Below are 15,015 nucleotides of genomic sequence, written 5' to 3'. Positions count from 1 at the left end.
ATTCAATAATTCATATACACAAACAAACGAATGTTATGACATTATAATTATATATTCAAGTGAAATAAATAAAAAAAACATTCTTTAATATATACTATCCCAAACAAACTATTTATTATTAAAATCTCAAATATGAAACCTCTCATTTTAACAAGTCACAGTCGTAATTCTTAAAGTTTTCAATAACTTTAATTAACATACGAACGCTGCTTCTGCTTACATAGTCAATAGTCAATCTTACAGAATGGAAAAAAGATGGATGGATGTGGTTTTTCAAAGTAAAGAAATGATGAAGAAGACAATGGCGGAGGTTTTAAAATGATGGATGGCAACAGAAGGAAACAAAAAACTAAGCTAGTAGCTTCTGATTTGAATGAATAAAGGGAGAAGCAGACGAGAATGTTTACTTTTGGGTTCAACAGGAATTGCTGTGCCAGAAAGTTTGTTGTTTTAGGCAACAAGTCCAAGCTTAAGTTCGTGATGGTCGCCAAACATTCAAAACGCTAATCATTTTGTTCTTTCTTTTCACTGAATTCAGAGGCTACGTACATATTCAAACATGCTTTCTTCATATTCCGAATGTCGACCCTCTTTGACGGTAAAACTTGTGTGAAAATAGCAAAAGGAACACACCAAAACGGATACACATTAATTAGTGAAAAGTAACGAAAAAAGCTAAACGCTGATTCTTTTGGTGGGGCCTCAAATAAATTCATTACGTCACCATAAGCTAGCTTAAACAAGACTTCATTAAGAACATTATAATCACTTTCTTTTGGTTCCTCTTTAATCTTTTTGACCACCATAAAATAAGAAGGGAAGAGGAAAGACGAATCACTGCACGCAAATAAAGACTACGAAGACGTGATTCTCACCGGCACTGTAAATTTTATGAACGAAGGTGATGCTTATCCAATGCTCAAAAAAAGGGAAAAGAAAAAGTAATGGAAAAGGTAGGCCAAAAGGTTTTTTTTTTTTCTTTTTTTATTATTTCCTTTCCATACTCATCACCTTCCTTTTCTCCAATAATGAAAGAATCGCAACGTGAAGAGTTCCCATTGATTGTAGTTCCCAAATACCACCTTCACGTGCTCATGCATTCCTTCTGGTTCCTTGCTCAACATTAATTATTGCATCCTCTCCTATCATTATGCTCGATACCTTTGTCTTTCAGATTTAGTGTTTCAAAAATGGTGGATTGTTTCTATCTAAGCAATTTAATATTAACGATCGACTTGGTAGGTTCATCCCACCTTAACACCTGTGAAGAACTCAGTCCACAACAACAGAGACACATAGGTTGGGAGATATCACATTATGGCACCGACAAGATCAGTAGTTAGAGAGCATCCAATGAATAAACACCAAGCGCTGCTTCTTCGTCTCAAATTCTAAAGTTACGTAAACCTTATAAGTTTTCTTTGATGTAAACACGTAAGTTGAAGACATGGTTTTCCTCCACAGCCTGAATTTTAGTATATAGCAAAATTGTGAGATTTTTCTTCAAAACTTCTGTTTTGTACACGAGGCACCTTGGAAGTTGTCCATTGAGTACGGCCAAGAATAGGTTTCCTTTCAGCGCTTCAATTATTCATCCACAATAACTTCATCTATGCTCCAAAATGGCTGCTTCAATTATGAAGCTAAAGTCTCCAAAATGTTCCAGATACTATGTTGACAAAAATAATGATGTATAAAGAAATGAAGAAAGTATAAAGATATTTGGGGAAGGAGCCAGGGTTGTCCCCTCTTGAATATACTGGTGCCTATTTCCCATTCCCCTTATAGCTAATAATAGGATCTCCCTTTTGAGAAGGTAGGAAGTGATAAGTCTTAGTAATATAAATTTTATTCACATTATTATTTCTCTTCATTCATTCATTCATTCATTCATGAGTGGGTCCATCCCTGAGGGACCATAGCGTTGGTTAGAATAAGACTCAGAAAGTGTGTCTTTTTTTCTGAACGAGTAGTTGGCTAAGAAAAAAAAAGAATAGGGTCCCGTCCCCGAACCCTCATCACATCATGGAATGGAACCTCATCATGTGATTCACGTCAACATTCCAACCATTTTTTTATTTTATTTTATTTTATTTTATAACTTCTTTTCTCTATAATTTCAACGTGTCATCATTGTTCTCCATCCACAACAATCTTTCTCTTAAGACCTGTATTCAACAACTGCTTAATTATATTTATATACGAAACTTACACCAATATTACAAATCAATCACCGACACGATATGCATATATATATAACTCTGTATTCATATATGTTCTTGGAGCATCGAAGTCAAATTCTAATGCACAATTAGTTGGTAGCTAAGAAATCAAAATACACAGTGCTCTAACAATGAAGAAAGAAAATTGCAGAGTGAATATATAAGCTTATAAGGCAAATAAATTACAAATCCACAGGTGAACTAAAAACCTATTCTGTGGAACATTTCATCTGAGGTTATACTTATACACTAAATTTTAAGATTAACCTAGGCTCCTCCTTGCTGATGCATTAGTGTTGTTGTTGTCGTTGTTGTTCTGTTTTTTAGTCAACGGGAAATATCTGACTTTGCAGTGTTAACTAACTGTTGCTCCATCTCCCAACTTAGCTTGGGGGCCACGCCACAGTGCTCGGGGACATATTCCTGTTCAAAGTGGGAAATCAACGGTTCAGATAAATCGGATTCCACCCACCACGTTCTCCCACGTGTGCATATATCATAGGCTCTCTCTACATATAACATATTATTAAATAAATATTATTATGTACCTCAAGTTTGCACATGAGGTCTTGGGCAGTCTGGGCAGAAACAATAATGTGACGGGCAGCAGGTGTTACGAAACCTTCGTCCACAGCTTTGTCCATGAATGCCAGCAGCGAGTTGTAGTACCCATCCACGTTCAACAACCCCACCTGTAACCAATTCACTCCCATCACTTTTCTTCCCCCCTTTTTTTTTTCATTATTAAATTAAATTGTTACTTAATCAATCTTAATTCATCATGAGTCACCATTCAGCTTCCAAAAATAATCATCAATCAATTACTTCTCTTGTTTGAACGGTAAACACCATCATTCTGTCTTTTTCTTTGACTTCCCCAAATAATGCCTATTTATTACTAATTAATAACCCAGTCATTTCGCTAAATAAATTTCCTGATGTATTAAGTGACGTCAACACCCAAAAAAAATTAAAAAAATTAAAAAAATACTGCTTTAATACATACTATTATCTTAGATGAAAGAGTGGAAAAGAACTTGTTTTTGTTTTTTTGGTTAATTTTGGAAATCTTACCGGTTTATCATGGATACCTAACTGAGCCCAGGTGATAATTTCCAGTAGTTCTTCGAGGGTGCCATATCCACCTGTCGGAACATAAATTTGCAAGGAATTATTATTACTGCCAATACTAGGAATTTCATAGGAATCACCGCCAAAACAATTCGATCATACATACAACCCATACGGTTGACAGTTACAGAAACAGTTATCTTGGGAAACGATGACAAATTATTAAGACGGGCGTATTTGTTATTTATATATATTCACAAGCAAACATTAAAAAAAAAATTCTTTAGTTCATAAAATTATTGGTATAATAAAAATCATTGAAAGGGGTGAAATAATAATTTGAGAGGTGAGGTGACAGTACGTTAGTTAAGAATGTTACTGTTTGAAAAACAATTAAATAATAATAATAATATCTGGCTATATTTCCACATAAGTGGAAGAAAAGAGAATTTTGAAAAAAGAGAAAGAGGGTGAAAGAAGAAAAAGAAGAAGAGAAACCTGGGAGTGCAATGAATGCATCGGCTTGTCGGGCCATCTCTGCTTTGCGTTGGTGCATGCCCGATACAGCTCTCACTTCTCCTACACTCTCGCCGGTGATCTGAACACATCGTTTAACCACTGCTATCAGTTCTTGAATGAATGAATGAATTGTGAAAAGAAAAAAAAAAATATGCAAGTTGTGGATAGAAGTGTACCTCTCTTGCATTAAGTGTGTTTGGAATGATCCTGTAGCAGTAGCAGAGGGAGAAGATTGATGAGGAATCGGATATATATAAAAAAAAAAAAAAAGATGAAGAAGAAAGAGAGAGAAGAAGGGAACGGTGAGTTACCCTAACACGTGGCGTCCACCATCGTATACAACTTGTGAGATTAGACCCATCAACCCTATGCTTCCTCCTCCATACACCAAATCAATCTTCCTCTCCACCTACACAGTATACATATCATACATTTCATTCACACCTTTCTCATACAAACAAAACACAAAAGATAATGATATTAATTATAATATATACTTGCCAGTTGTTTTCCGAGTTGAACCGCAGCGAGTTGGTAGCTGGGGCTTCTGCCAGGGCTGCTACCACAGTAAACGCAGATGCGTCTGAAGCGAGACTTGGTTGGGGATTGTTGGTGTTGAGGTTCCATGAACACAGAAAAGAGAAGAGAGAAGAGAGAATAATAATATTAGGCAGAAAAAGGAAAGAAGAGGGGAAAATAAGGAGTCAGCAATCACTTAGAAGCCAAAAGTGAGGGGGAATCAGAATTGGTGTCATTGCTTCTCTTTATACTCACTCTGTCTCATAAATAAAGATGAGAATGAGAGTGCCATGCTACCCACACATGACATGATAATATTAACCATATCATATCAATTTCCCCATCACATCTCCTATCTCTTTCATCTCTCTCGTCTCTCTCATTTCTCATCTCGTCTCGAGACATATTCTTCCTTGTTGAATCTGATTGACACTTACTCCGCTATCCTTTTTCCTTTTCTAGTTCTCCGTATATTCCTTTTCCAAATTCCATCCATTATACATTACTACACTTTTCAAATCCCATAATGTAAATTCCTAAAACATTTTAACACCCTTCAAAAAAATAATAAAATTCCACGCCTTCCTCAAATAAACAAATCTACAATGTTGGTACGTACGTCACATGTACGACACTTTTTAGTCAGATTAATATTATTAATTAAAAACTTAAATATTATGTTATAATATCTTTGATGCAAACAAAAACAAATCCCAGTTAGCACTTGCTTTGTGAACACAAATCATGGTAAGGCTTTTTTTTTTTTTTTAATGATAGATATGATGCACGGAGGCACAGTGTAGCTAGAAAAAACCTCATCATATCATGCTATTGCAGTTTCTTTGCGGTTCTCATATATTCGTACGCTGTGCAGTTCAGTGGCCCAAAATAATTGTCCTTCTCCACCATTTTCCTAGAAAAGTAAACGGAGAGGATCATCACAAACGTTTAATAACCATTTCAAATATAAAAACCAAAATATCACACTTTTATTACTTTACTCTCAAACAAACGCTACATATAAAATAATTAAATGAAGGATTGACATAACCGTTAGTTTAATTTTGGAGACACATAGTATTAAAAAAACGAGGTTAATTTTTCTGGTTTTTTTTTTTTTTTTTGCGGGTGTGAATTGTTTAAAAGTTTCAAAAGCTTGATGATGTTAAAAGTATAAATATAGATAGGAGTCCCAGTATTTGGGAGTTATAGAAGCACACGTGAATGTCACGTGAAGTTTTGAATGTTGTCTGCCCGGCCCGTGATTCGTGAATTGCTTGGTATGGAAACAAAACCCAGAAGAAGGCATAAATATCTGGAATATAATTTCTTACTAACCAAATAAATCATTAATCTTTATTAAAAAACACTTATATATAGTTTTGAAAAAAATAGTTCTATATATTCGTAAAGTATCCTCTTTTCATAAAGCATGCACACATTAACAAAATATTTAACGTCACTCTTACGTGTTGTTATAACTATAGTGTTGTCTTGAATTGTTTATGGATGAGTGGAAATTTTTTTTATGGACCTACTAAAAAGATATATCTGATAATCATAAGTTTTATTTTTTATTTTATTTTTTTTGCAAGAATGATAATAACAGCTGTAGCGGTTGTTGCATGTAATACAGGACCAAGCCTACTGGGCCTGCCCGATTGCCTATCAATCACAATTGTAATAATGCATAAAAGGGACATTTCCTGAAAATATTCAAAACAATAAATAAAATCCACATGCTCTAATATCTACTCAATTAAATAGAATTACATAATTTAGGCATGTTAAAACATTTTTAATGATAATTTTGCAATCTAGGAATCCAATAATATCATTAATGATGATGTTGTACTTAATTTTGTGGATGATGGTACTTTGAAGTTTGAAGAACAGGTACAGTGGCATGTATCGTCTTTGTCAACCACTCACTGCTCAAAAATCGAATACGTTGCTAATTCAACCTATTTATGAACCTGTCATTTTCCAACCTAAGGAGCAAAGAATGTTTTACTAATATTCCATTCACTTTTACATTTTTTTTTTCTTTTTCTATTTTTTTCCTTTTTGGTCACAGCCTACCCACACCGTGGATGGAATGGGAATAAAGTTGATGATACAAAAATGAGAACGAAGCTTCAACTATTGTTGCGTTCTTTTCATCTCTAATTTCCCGTTTCCACTTTCTTTAAAGTGCTTTCATATTTGGAGTTGGATAACGGAACCTTTGTTTCAATTTGCGCCAAAAATGTCACACAACCTTTTTTACTTTCAGCCTTCTGAATCATTTACAAGCCACGATTTCACATTCACATTACACAAACACATTCGTTGAAATTTCTAAAGCCAAACATAACTAAAGAATAATTTACATTTGTTCTTGTTCAAACTAAAGAATTTCCAATGAAACAAACAAAATATGACTTGACGAGTATTTATGCCTATTTAACGCACTTTTTTTTTTTATAATTCTTTTCTTTTCGGGCGGTGTGCTTTTGAAAAGAACAGTCTAAATTTTATTCCGAGATTATTATATATAAAAATATAGTACTTTGAATAAACCATTTACAATCAATAATCTTAAGAAATGAATGTACGAGAACAAAGATTGGTAAAGCATTTTTGTTGCAGGACCATAATTTGGTCATAAAATTAATGATCTAATTTTGTAAGACTTTTCTATTAAAGTAGGTTAACATGATATAAAAGAACAAGACCTTTATATGAATAAAAAATATTTTTTTGTTTTCGAAATATATATAATATATGAATCCAACAATTAAATAAAATATCATTGAGAGTATTAGTCTTGTAAGACCTTTACATTAGAATAAAAATTATAGAAAAAAATAAACGAAATTGGATTCCAGAAAAATTAAATTAAAAAATACCAGTCTTTTTGAAACTTCTTGAAATAACGCTATTAACTCTAAAAATATTTATACCTACTAAACGGCTTGAAAGATCATTAAGACAATGAATTTATAAGTTTTTATCCTTAAATTCATACTTGGATTTCAACAATTTCTTGCTGATAACTCCTATTTGCATCGCCAACGGGACACATTTGCGTCTCGTCAGACTTTCGCATACTAGTGACGAGTTTTTTTTTAGAGAATAGTAATAGGAAGATACAAAAATGAAACATAAGTTCAATTCACACATAACTCAAAATCTTAAGACAATGAATTTACGGATCTTCAACAAAAATTAAAATTAATATAAGTACACTATTTTTTTTTTCTTTTGGTGAAGAAATACTAAATTTAATGTGAAGGCATTTCTAATTTGTTATTCTTCTTTTTTTTTTTAGAAAGGGACTTGGTATAAACAAAGAGTGAATAATTTAGACAAGACATTAGATACACTATTAACCAAAAATCTTATAATAATAAGTTTATAAATCTATATTAATCAATGTTCTTAGTTCTCTCGATATAAAATTCAAACTCATCATAATTAGATGGCTAAGAAACTCACCTATTTTTTCATTATTTATTGGTATATATCTATCGCATTCTTTTTCATATGATATGAAATTATATATGCTTTTACAGAACATCAATATTTTAGAAAAAAAAAATCTTCTATATTTTAGTTAGAGTTTTACACAATTGTGTATTTTAGACTCAAAAGCTTGGTTCTTCCCTGTTTTTTTTTTCTCTCTAAAGTTTATTTGTTAAATTGAGAATGTAGGCTGTGTCCGAGTGACCAGAGTGAGTACTTCTTTTTTGAAAAGTTATTTCTTTTTTCTTTCCTAGGAGAGTTTGCAATTTAAGAGTTCAAAAAATTGCCAAAAATAATAATTTGAAAGGACTTTTCCTGAAGAGTCAATTTTCATTCATAGTACATTTTGATAGATATATTTAGTTTTTTCCAACCTATGATGTAGAATAAGAAAAGAGGTCGGTGGCCCCATATTGATCGTCCGATGTTAAACTATTAATTCTGTGCAAAAATTCCACTTAAGAGTTTTATTACAAGCTAATAATTTACATGCTTAATTTATACAAAACAACATAACAGTTTCATATAAACTTAAAGAATAAAAAAGCAACAAAAAGCAAAAATAAAATAGTTAGTATAATGCATTCCTGTTTCTCTCTCTATCGCGAGGATCACATTAACTATTTGTTTTTATAATTAAATAAATGATCTTTTTTTTTTTCAATTACACGTTGGGAGTAAATACTTGTTTAGCGATCTAATAAACTTACAATGATTTGACTTGACTCAAATATCATGTAAGATAACCTCAAATACATAATTCATGTTATTCAAAATGAGATACACCCTAAATATTTCTTTATTTGTATTTTTTTTATGTGTAAAAAATTGTAACACCCTAAATATTTCTTTATTTGTATATTTTTTATTGCTAAAAAAAACAATAGAAGATAGTATTTAATAATATATTAAGCAATTATATATTAGAAAAAATCCTTATTTTTTTATTAATTTTTTATCGTCTATAATTTCAAAATATATTGATTTTGATATTTTTAATATATATTACTTTTTTTAACTTGCTAAAATTAAGCGAACCCAATATAAGAGAGTCCAAAAGAGAATCTGTATCACATCAAACAAAGTAGATAAAAAAATATTTTGATGTAATTCAGTATTTTTAATAGTTATTCGACCGCACAACTTTAATACGAACTTAATTAGACTAAATGATTTAAGTGATAATTAAAAATAGGCGCGAAATGATCGAAAAATTTGAGATGGCATTTTAGTCCCCAAATTGCAAGGCATGAATTAAGTGGCAGCAGTTAAATGATGTGATGGTACATAATGTGGGAAGCAAATAAATTGATGTCATAATCCAATTTTTTTTATTTATTTATTTATGATAATTATAGATTATCGTAATAAATAGGTACCCCATAGAAGGTGGTTTGCACTCCGATAACGCCGCGTGGGACATATCTGGTGCCTTCCAAATGTTGTCCCTTTGGAATCCCAATGCCACGCTCTTTTCTTTTCTTTTTTTTTTTTTTTTTTTTCTAATGAATCACATCATAAAATATTGTTTATCCTTTTCCTTTTCTAGAACAAGGAAAGGAATCAACTTCTTCCAAACACAAAATAGGAATGAATCTTCCACACTTCAATCCAAAAACATCTATCTTACGTCTTCCTTCTTGTCTTACCCTTAAAAATGTAAACTTTCTTTATACATTTTTTTTTCATATAAATGTGTTTTTCTTTAATGAGCCTAAATTATTGTAAACACAACTGTCCTTGAATATATAATATGTTAAGTGTTTTTTTTTATTAAGTGGCATGATGAATATGATTTTCCCCTCTTAATTATATATAGTACGAGCCTGTCTCTAAAAGGCATGCACATCTGTGCTTCGCACAATTCAACAGGAATGTGTCTCTCTTCACACTCCTTCATTGCTTTCACAACTCGTGGGTGTTAATTAATTTGGGAATATTATATATAACATAGTTGAATGTGTGAACCTCAAATTGTTTAATGTTGTGTGGTCCTTTCACTGCGGCTTATTTGTATAATTACGGTCCTCATAACGTGGATTTCATAAATACAATATCTAATTACTATTAATTAGTCTCAGGAAGAGGCATTTGCGTGTGCTAATTTGATCCTTCACAAAAGTCAAGTTCCTGTTATTTTCTTAACACATTAATGAACTTTATTCGTTCAAGACTTTAAGGTCTTACTGGCATGGTTTTTGGGGGCCACGAAAGTTCTTTGTCTAAAAAACAAAAGAAATTAATATCTTTTACGACTTTCATGTTGTCGTTTCACGCTATGGATACAAGAAATTCACTCATTTTGAAAAACAAATGGATGAGAAAAGAGCCACTTGGCATGCTCCGCGTTGAGGATTTCTTTTTTCAAAACAAACATTTTAAAGATGTAATAACACACTTGTGGGTTGTTAAATATAGAAAATGGAGATTTTTTTTTTCTTGGCCCAATAGAGTTGTTCCTATCAGAAACGTCTTTCTCACTCGTTGTCTCGTTATCTCTTACACTTTAACCTTTCAAAATTAACTTATATATAAACTAAAATGCCTTTGCTTTTTATTGTATTATAGTTTTTTTTAAGTATTTAATCAAGCCTAAATTTAAAATATTGATAAGGATTATATTTGTTACTTAAAATATTTCAACACTACAATATATAACTTATTTTTTTCTCCGTTTAACTCTCTAGACAAAGCAAAATTTTGATACTTCTTTTTATGTTATTACTATAGCTGTCAAAATGGATAATCCGGCCCGATCCATCACGAGTTGATCACTTAATGAGTCAACCAATCTGGTTCACTTATTAGCGAGCTAAAAAAATTCGAACTCGACCTGACCTACGACTGGCTGATGGGTTAAACGAGTTGACTCACGGGTTCACTTAATTCAAAAAATATATTATTTTTGTTTTCAGTCAAAACTAAATTCTAATTCTAATTAAAATCTAAATAAATTTTAATACAATCCAAATACAAACTAAAATCACAAAAGTATAAATTATCTATGTGTTGGCTAAAAAAAATAACCTAACATGACCCAAATGCAAAGCCTAACTTAACAAAAAACACTTGTGTGACTCTTCATTTGCAGGTTAGTGAACCAATCTGGCTCACCATGAGTTGAACCCGAGTAAGTCGGGTCAAAAATCAACCCGTATTTAAATTTATAAAAGAATTTCAACTCAATTCGGCTCAAACCTGTGATGAGCTGGGTTAGCTAGTGAGTTTCAACCCATTTTGACAGTTCTAATTATTATTACACTTGGTGAGTTCAATCTGGATATAGATTCAGCTAGCATAATAACATTTACATTATTACTTAATCTCATAATATTGAGTAAGTTTAATCGATCCTTAAATAAGTGTTATAGTTATTTCAGGTTTTTTTATTTTGCTATAATTTTTTAATTCCATAGTCGGAAACTGGTTAATTAATGGATAATTTTTCTTCCAAATTAAATAAAGTGACCAAGACTTATAATGTTTGAAATTAATTTCACACTTAATTGTACTACATTTAATGAATTTAAATATGTGAATTATATGAGATTCCAAACTCTTTATTTAGTACGATGACACGTCATTAAATGAAAGTATAACTCCTTTCTACCCTATCCGTTAACATTAATTTGAGTTCTGTTTTAGCAACAAAGTCCAAACACAATGCTCTAAGCTTTAGACAGTGGTGAGAGGAGTAGAAACAGTTACCAGGATTCTTCACCAACCTTAACTCTAACAGTAACGTATGATGCTGCTGCTGCATGTAATGATAATAATACAAAAGTTGAGGAGCTGCGTACGTATATGAACCGTATACGGCGTGGTCCGTTACCCGTACTACATACGTACAGAAGGTATCTGAATCTGAAGACAAGGGGTCTCTCACTCTGGCAACGCCCGACACATACAACCTGTGACCTCTGACTGCGATGCATTCGTGTGTTTGATTGCTTTGCAATCATTTTATATACATTTGTTGCTGAGTTTCACTTCCCAATCCCTATCATCAACTGTTTAAAAACGCGTTCACTTGTTTCAAACTTAATTGCAACTTGGAACCACACACACCTATTACTTCCCATGCATATCTCACCTCATTGCATATGTGTCGGTGAAATACTTAATCTTCTATAACCTTATCACTTCAATCGTATGTAACATACCTATATACATGAAACATATAAATAAGTTGCTGGTGCCAATTGTTTTTAACTACCAACCGCTTATAATATGACATGGATGTAACTCGGAACAGTTAGCTTAGAACTGGTTCACCAATTACTGTAAATTTTCTCACATTAGATTCTTCTATTATCTCTAAATAAAGAAAGAAAGTCATATGAAAAATGATGGTGGTGAGTGTAGATTAGAGAAGGTAAACATGCTGTGTTGGCAGGACAGATATGGTGGACCAGCTCAAAGAGAAAAGAGGTTCATTTACGATATATATATATATATATATATATATATATATATATATATATATATATATATATATATATATATATATATATATATATATATATATATATATATATATATATATATATATATATATATATATATATATATATATATATATATATATATATATATATATATATAAAGTTATATATATAACTTTATATATAAAGTTATATATAAATTAGTTTTTTCATGTCAAATTATATTTAAAATTCACCTCTTAATATTTTATTAGAGTCGTATGCTAAAATATATCTTAACAAAATTTATTTATAAATAATTACAAATTTTACAAATTAATTATGTAATGTTGAATTTCATTTCAAGTTCATTTTTTTTTTATAATATCAGAGTTATGGATTAAAGAACATAATTATAACGAATTCTTTTTCCACATTCAATTTAAGATTTTCTCCCGAAAACAAAATAATTATAACATTAAAAACGTATAACTATTTCAAAATAAGAATAGAAAATATGAACTTTTTCTTGTATTTCTAAATCCTTAAATGTGAGCCCGGAATGAATTTGAAGAGCTTGGAGTTTTTTCTTCTACTTTTAATGCATTTGAAACGCGAAGATTGCTCAAATTGTGGTGTTCCATCAATTATCAATTACGGAGGAACACCCTAAATTAGGAAAACAAGGTTACATCCAATAAACTACTAATGTTTTCTATTGGAATTTGAATTGGATTGAAGGATGGAAAATAGAAAACGAAGAAAGAAATAAAGGAAGAGTAAAAGCGAAAGTATTTAGATTAAGAAAAGAAAACGAAAATAAGTGAACATAAAAATACATTAATTTATCATTGATAAATTTATTATTAATTTATTATTTTATTATAATAAAAGCATAGATATTAATAAATATAGTCGATTAGTATATATATATATATATATATATATATATATATATATATATATATATATATATATATATATACTATAAAAAAATTTAAACATAATTATTTGTATTATAAATATTAATAAATATACGTAAATTCTTCATGTAAATTTCGTTATATTTATATTGAAAATTTGGGATGACATTTTCATTTTCAATTTTTATTCGAATGAACTGGTTTCTTAATTTTATTCCATGGGCTCTGATTCATGGATATCCCAAATAGCAGCCCATACGTATAGTAATACTAGTGCAAGCAACTTGCTAACAAAAAGTGCCGAAAAAAGACAGAGGAATCAAATGAAAACGAATTACTCTTTATAAATGATGGGTGTATTTGGAAAATAAAATACAGATTTATAACTGTTTATTAATATAATAATTTCACGAATTTTTGTAACATAAATAATAAATACATAATATTATTTTGTAATTAAATTACAACTATACTCTCAGTCTCTTAAAGTACACAGATACATGAATTAGGACTTTGAGTTTGTGTTTGTCAAAGGTTATATGAAATGGAAGTGCTTCTTATGTACCAAACATGATGTCTATATTATGACATTAATGTGTACTTTTTCTCCTTGATTGATGATCTACAAATAGGTATAGAATTTGGCGTTTTGACTTATGAGATCTTAATGAAATAGAACATTATGATAAGATAGTGGATAATCAGTTATTTTCCGGATGTATAGTATGTTGGCTGAATGGGAAACACAATGCAAGTTGTTGTGCCCTTAATATATGGAAAACATAAGCACATTAACCTCAAATCTATAATTGTTCATAATTTTCATTCGTTGTAAACATATTATTTCTCATTAATATAGCATGAAAAATAAAATATTGATTTGAAATACAAACCCAATGAACAGGACAAGATTTTTTTTTCAGAATATAATGGATTGGATAAACGAAATTTATTAATTCATTAAAAATACAGTCCAAACTGATCGATTTAATAAAAGTTCACTCTAATTAATTAATCAATTAACAATTTTTTTTCATGAATATCCAATTCATCTAGAAAAGTTATATTTAAAAAAAATATATATTCTATAAATATATTTGGAAAAGGTAATAATTAAATTTCATAAAACAGATATAAACATGATTATTGAAAACTATTTAAAAAGACATTGTTTTAAATATATATTTACGAAATGTGGTAAAAATTAATTTTGGTATGCACATATCAATAGAAGAATTCGTTATATTTTTAAAAATAATGAATACATTATTAATCGTCCAACAATATATTATTATTTTATTGTCCGCCATCATAATTTCTATACTCCTCTAACTCTATCAGAGGAAAAATGATGAGTTTTCCAACATAGGGTAAGTAATTGATGTGTCTATTTTTCTAAATTAAACAAAAAAAAAAAAACATAAGTCTCTATTGTCAACAATAAGTTTCAAGATCTTGGAATTTCCATCTTTTACTTTGAGCCCATTTGACATGATGAGCATGAAGATGGGTTAGATTGTAGTGTCCCATCGATTACGAACAAACTTCCAACAAGTGGAAATGCAGATTACGTCCAATAAAAGACTAATGATGGGAATTAGGAATTTAGATGTGTTACCTTTTTTCCTTTTTGGTTAACCAAGCTGATCCAATTGTTTTAATTTTTGGTCACTATCATCTTATTCCTTTTCTTAATTGGGTCAAACAGTTATCTGATTTCTTGATTTTAGTCCATCGCCATGGAGATAATTAGTGGGCTTTTACAAACGGTGGCCCATAAGTTGTGATTCACGGGAATCCCAAGAAACAGCCCAAAACACAATCTTTGTT

At 30.5% G+C, this 15,015-nt stretch overlaps 1 protein-coding gene across 1 annotated transcript; it reads right to left on the bottom strand.

The window, feature by feature from the left end:
- Nucleotides 1–2,250: 2,250 nt before the first annotated feature.
- LOC114196304 (probable cytokinin riboside 5'-monophosphate phosphoribohydrolase LOGL10) lies at nucleotides 2,251–4,776 on the bottom strand. The gene is made up of 7 exons (XM_028086906.1): nucleotides 4,314–4,776; nucleotides 4,124–4,221; nucleotides 3,989–4,019; nucleotides 3,792–3,891; nucleotides 3,297–3,367; nucleotides 2,771–2,914; nucleotides 2,251–2,645 (listed from the first exon to the last, which is right to left on the bottom strand). The coding sequence occupies exons 1-7, from the start codon at nucleotides 4,437–4,439 to the stop codon at nucleotides 2,550–2,552; spliced, it is 666 nt and encodes a 221-aa protein (XP_027942707.1). The 5' UTR covers nucleotides 4,440–4,776; the 3' UTR covers nucleotides 2,251–2,549.
- Between the last annotated feature and the right edge of the window lie 10,239 nt (nucleotides 4,777–15,015).

Source organism: Vigna unguiculata, chromosome 9, assembly GCF_004118075.2.
Source record: "Vigna unguiculata cultivar IT97K-499-35 chromosome 9, ASM411807v1, whole genome shotgun sequence".
In the NCBI taxonomy this organism is placed as follows: Eukaryota; Viridiplantae; Streptophyta; class Magnoliopsida; order Fabales; family Fabaceae; genus Vigna; species Vigna unguiculata.
The sequence above is the reverse complement of the archived record's forward strand: the minus strand, read 5'-3'. Positions and strand labels throughout refer to the sequence as shown.

Bases quoted from the DNA above. Each gene is read 5' to 3' on its own strand.
- LOC114196304 (XM_028086906.1), bottom strand. From the start codon at position 4,439: ATGGAACCTCAACACCAACAATCCCCAACCAAGTCTCGCTTCAGACGC. The intron at 4,222-4,313 runs GCAAGTATATAT...TATACTGTGTAG, and splicing joins TTCAACTCGGAAAACAACTG to GTGGAGAGGAAGATTGATTT. The intron at 4,020-4,123 runs GTAACTCACCGT...CTACTGCTACAG, and splicing joins GGTGGACGCCACGTGTTAGG to GATCATTCCAAACACACTTA.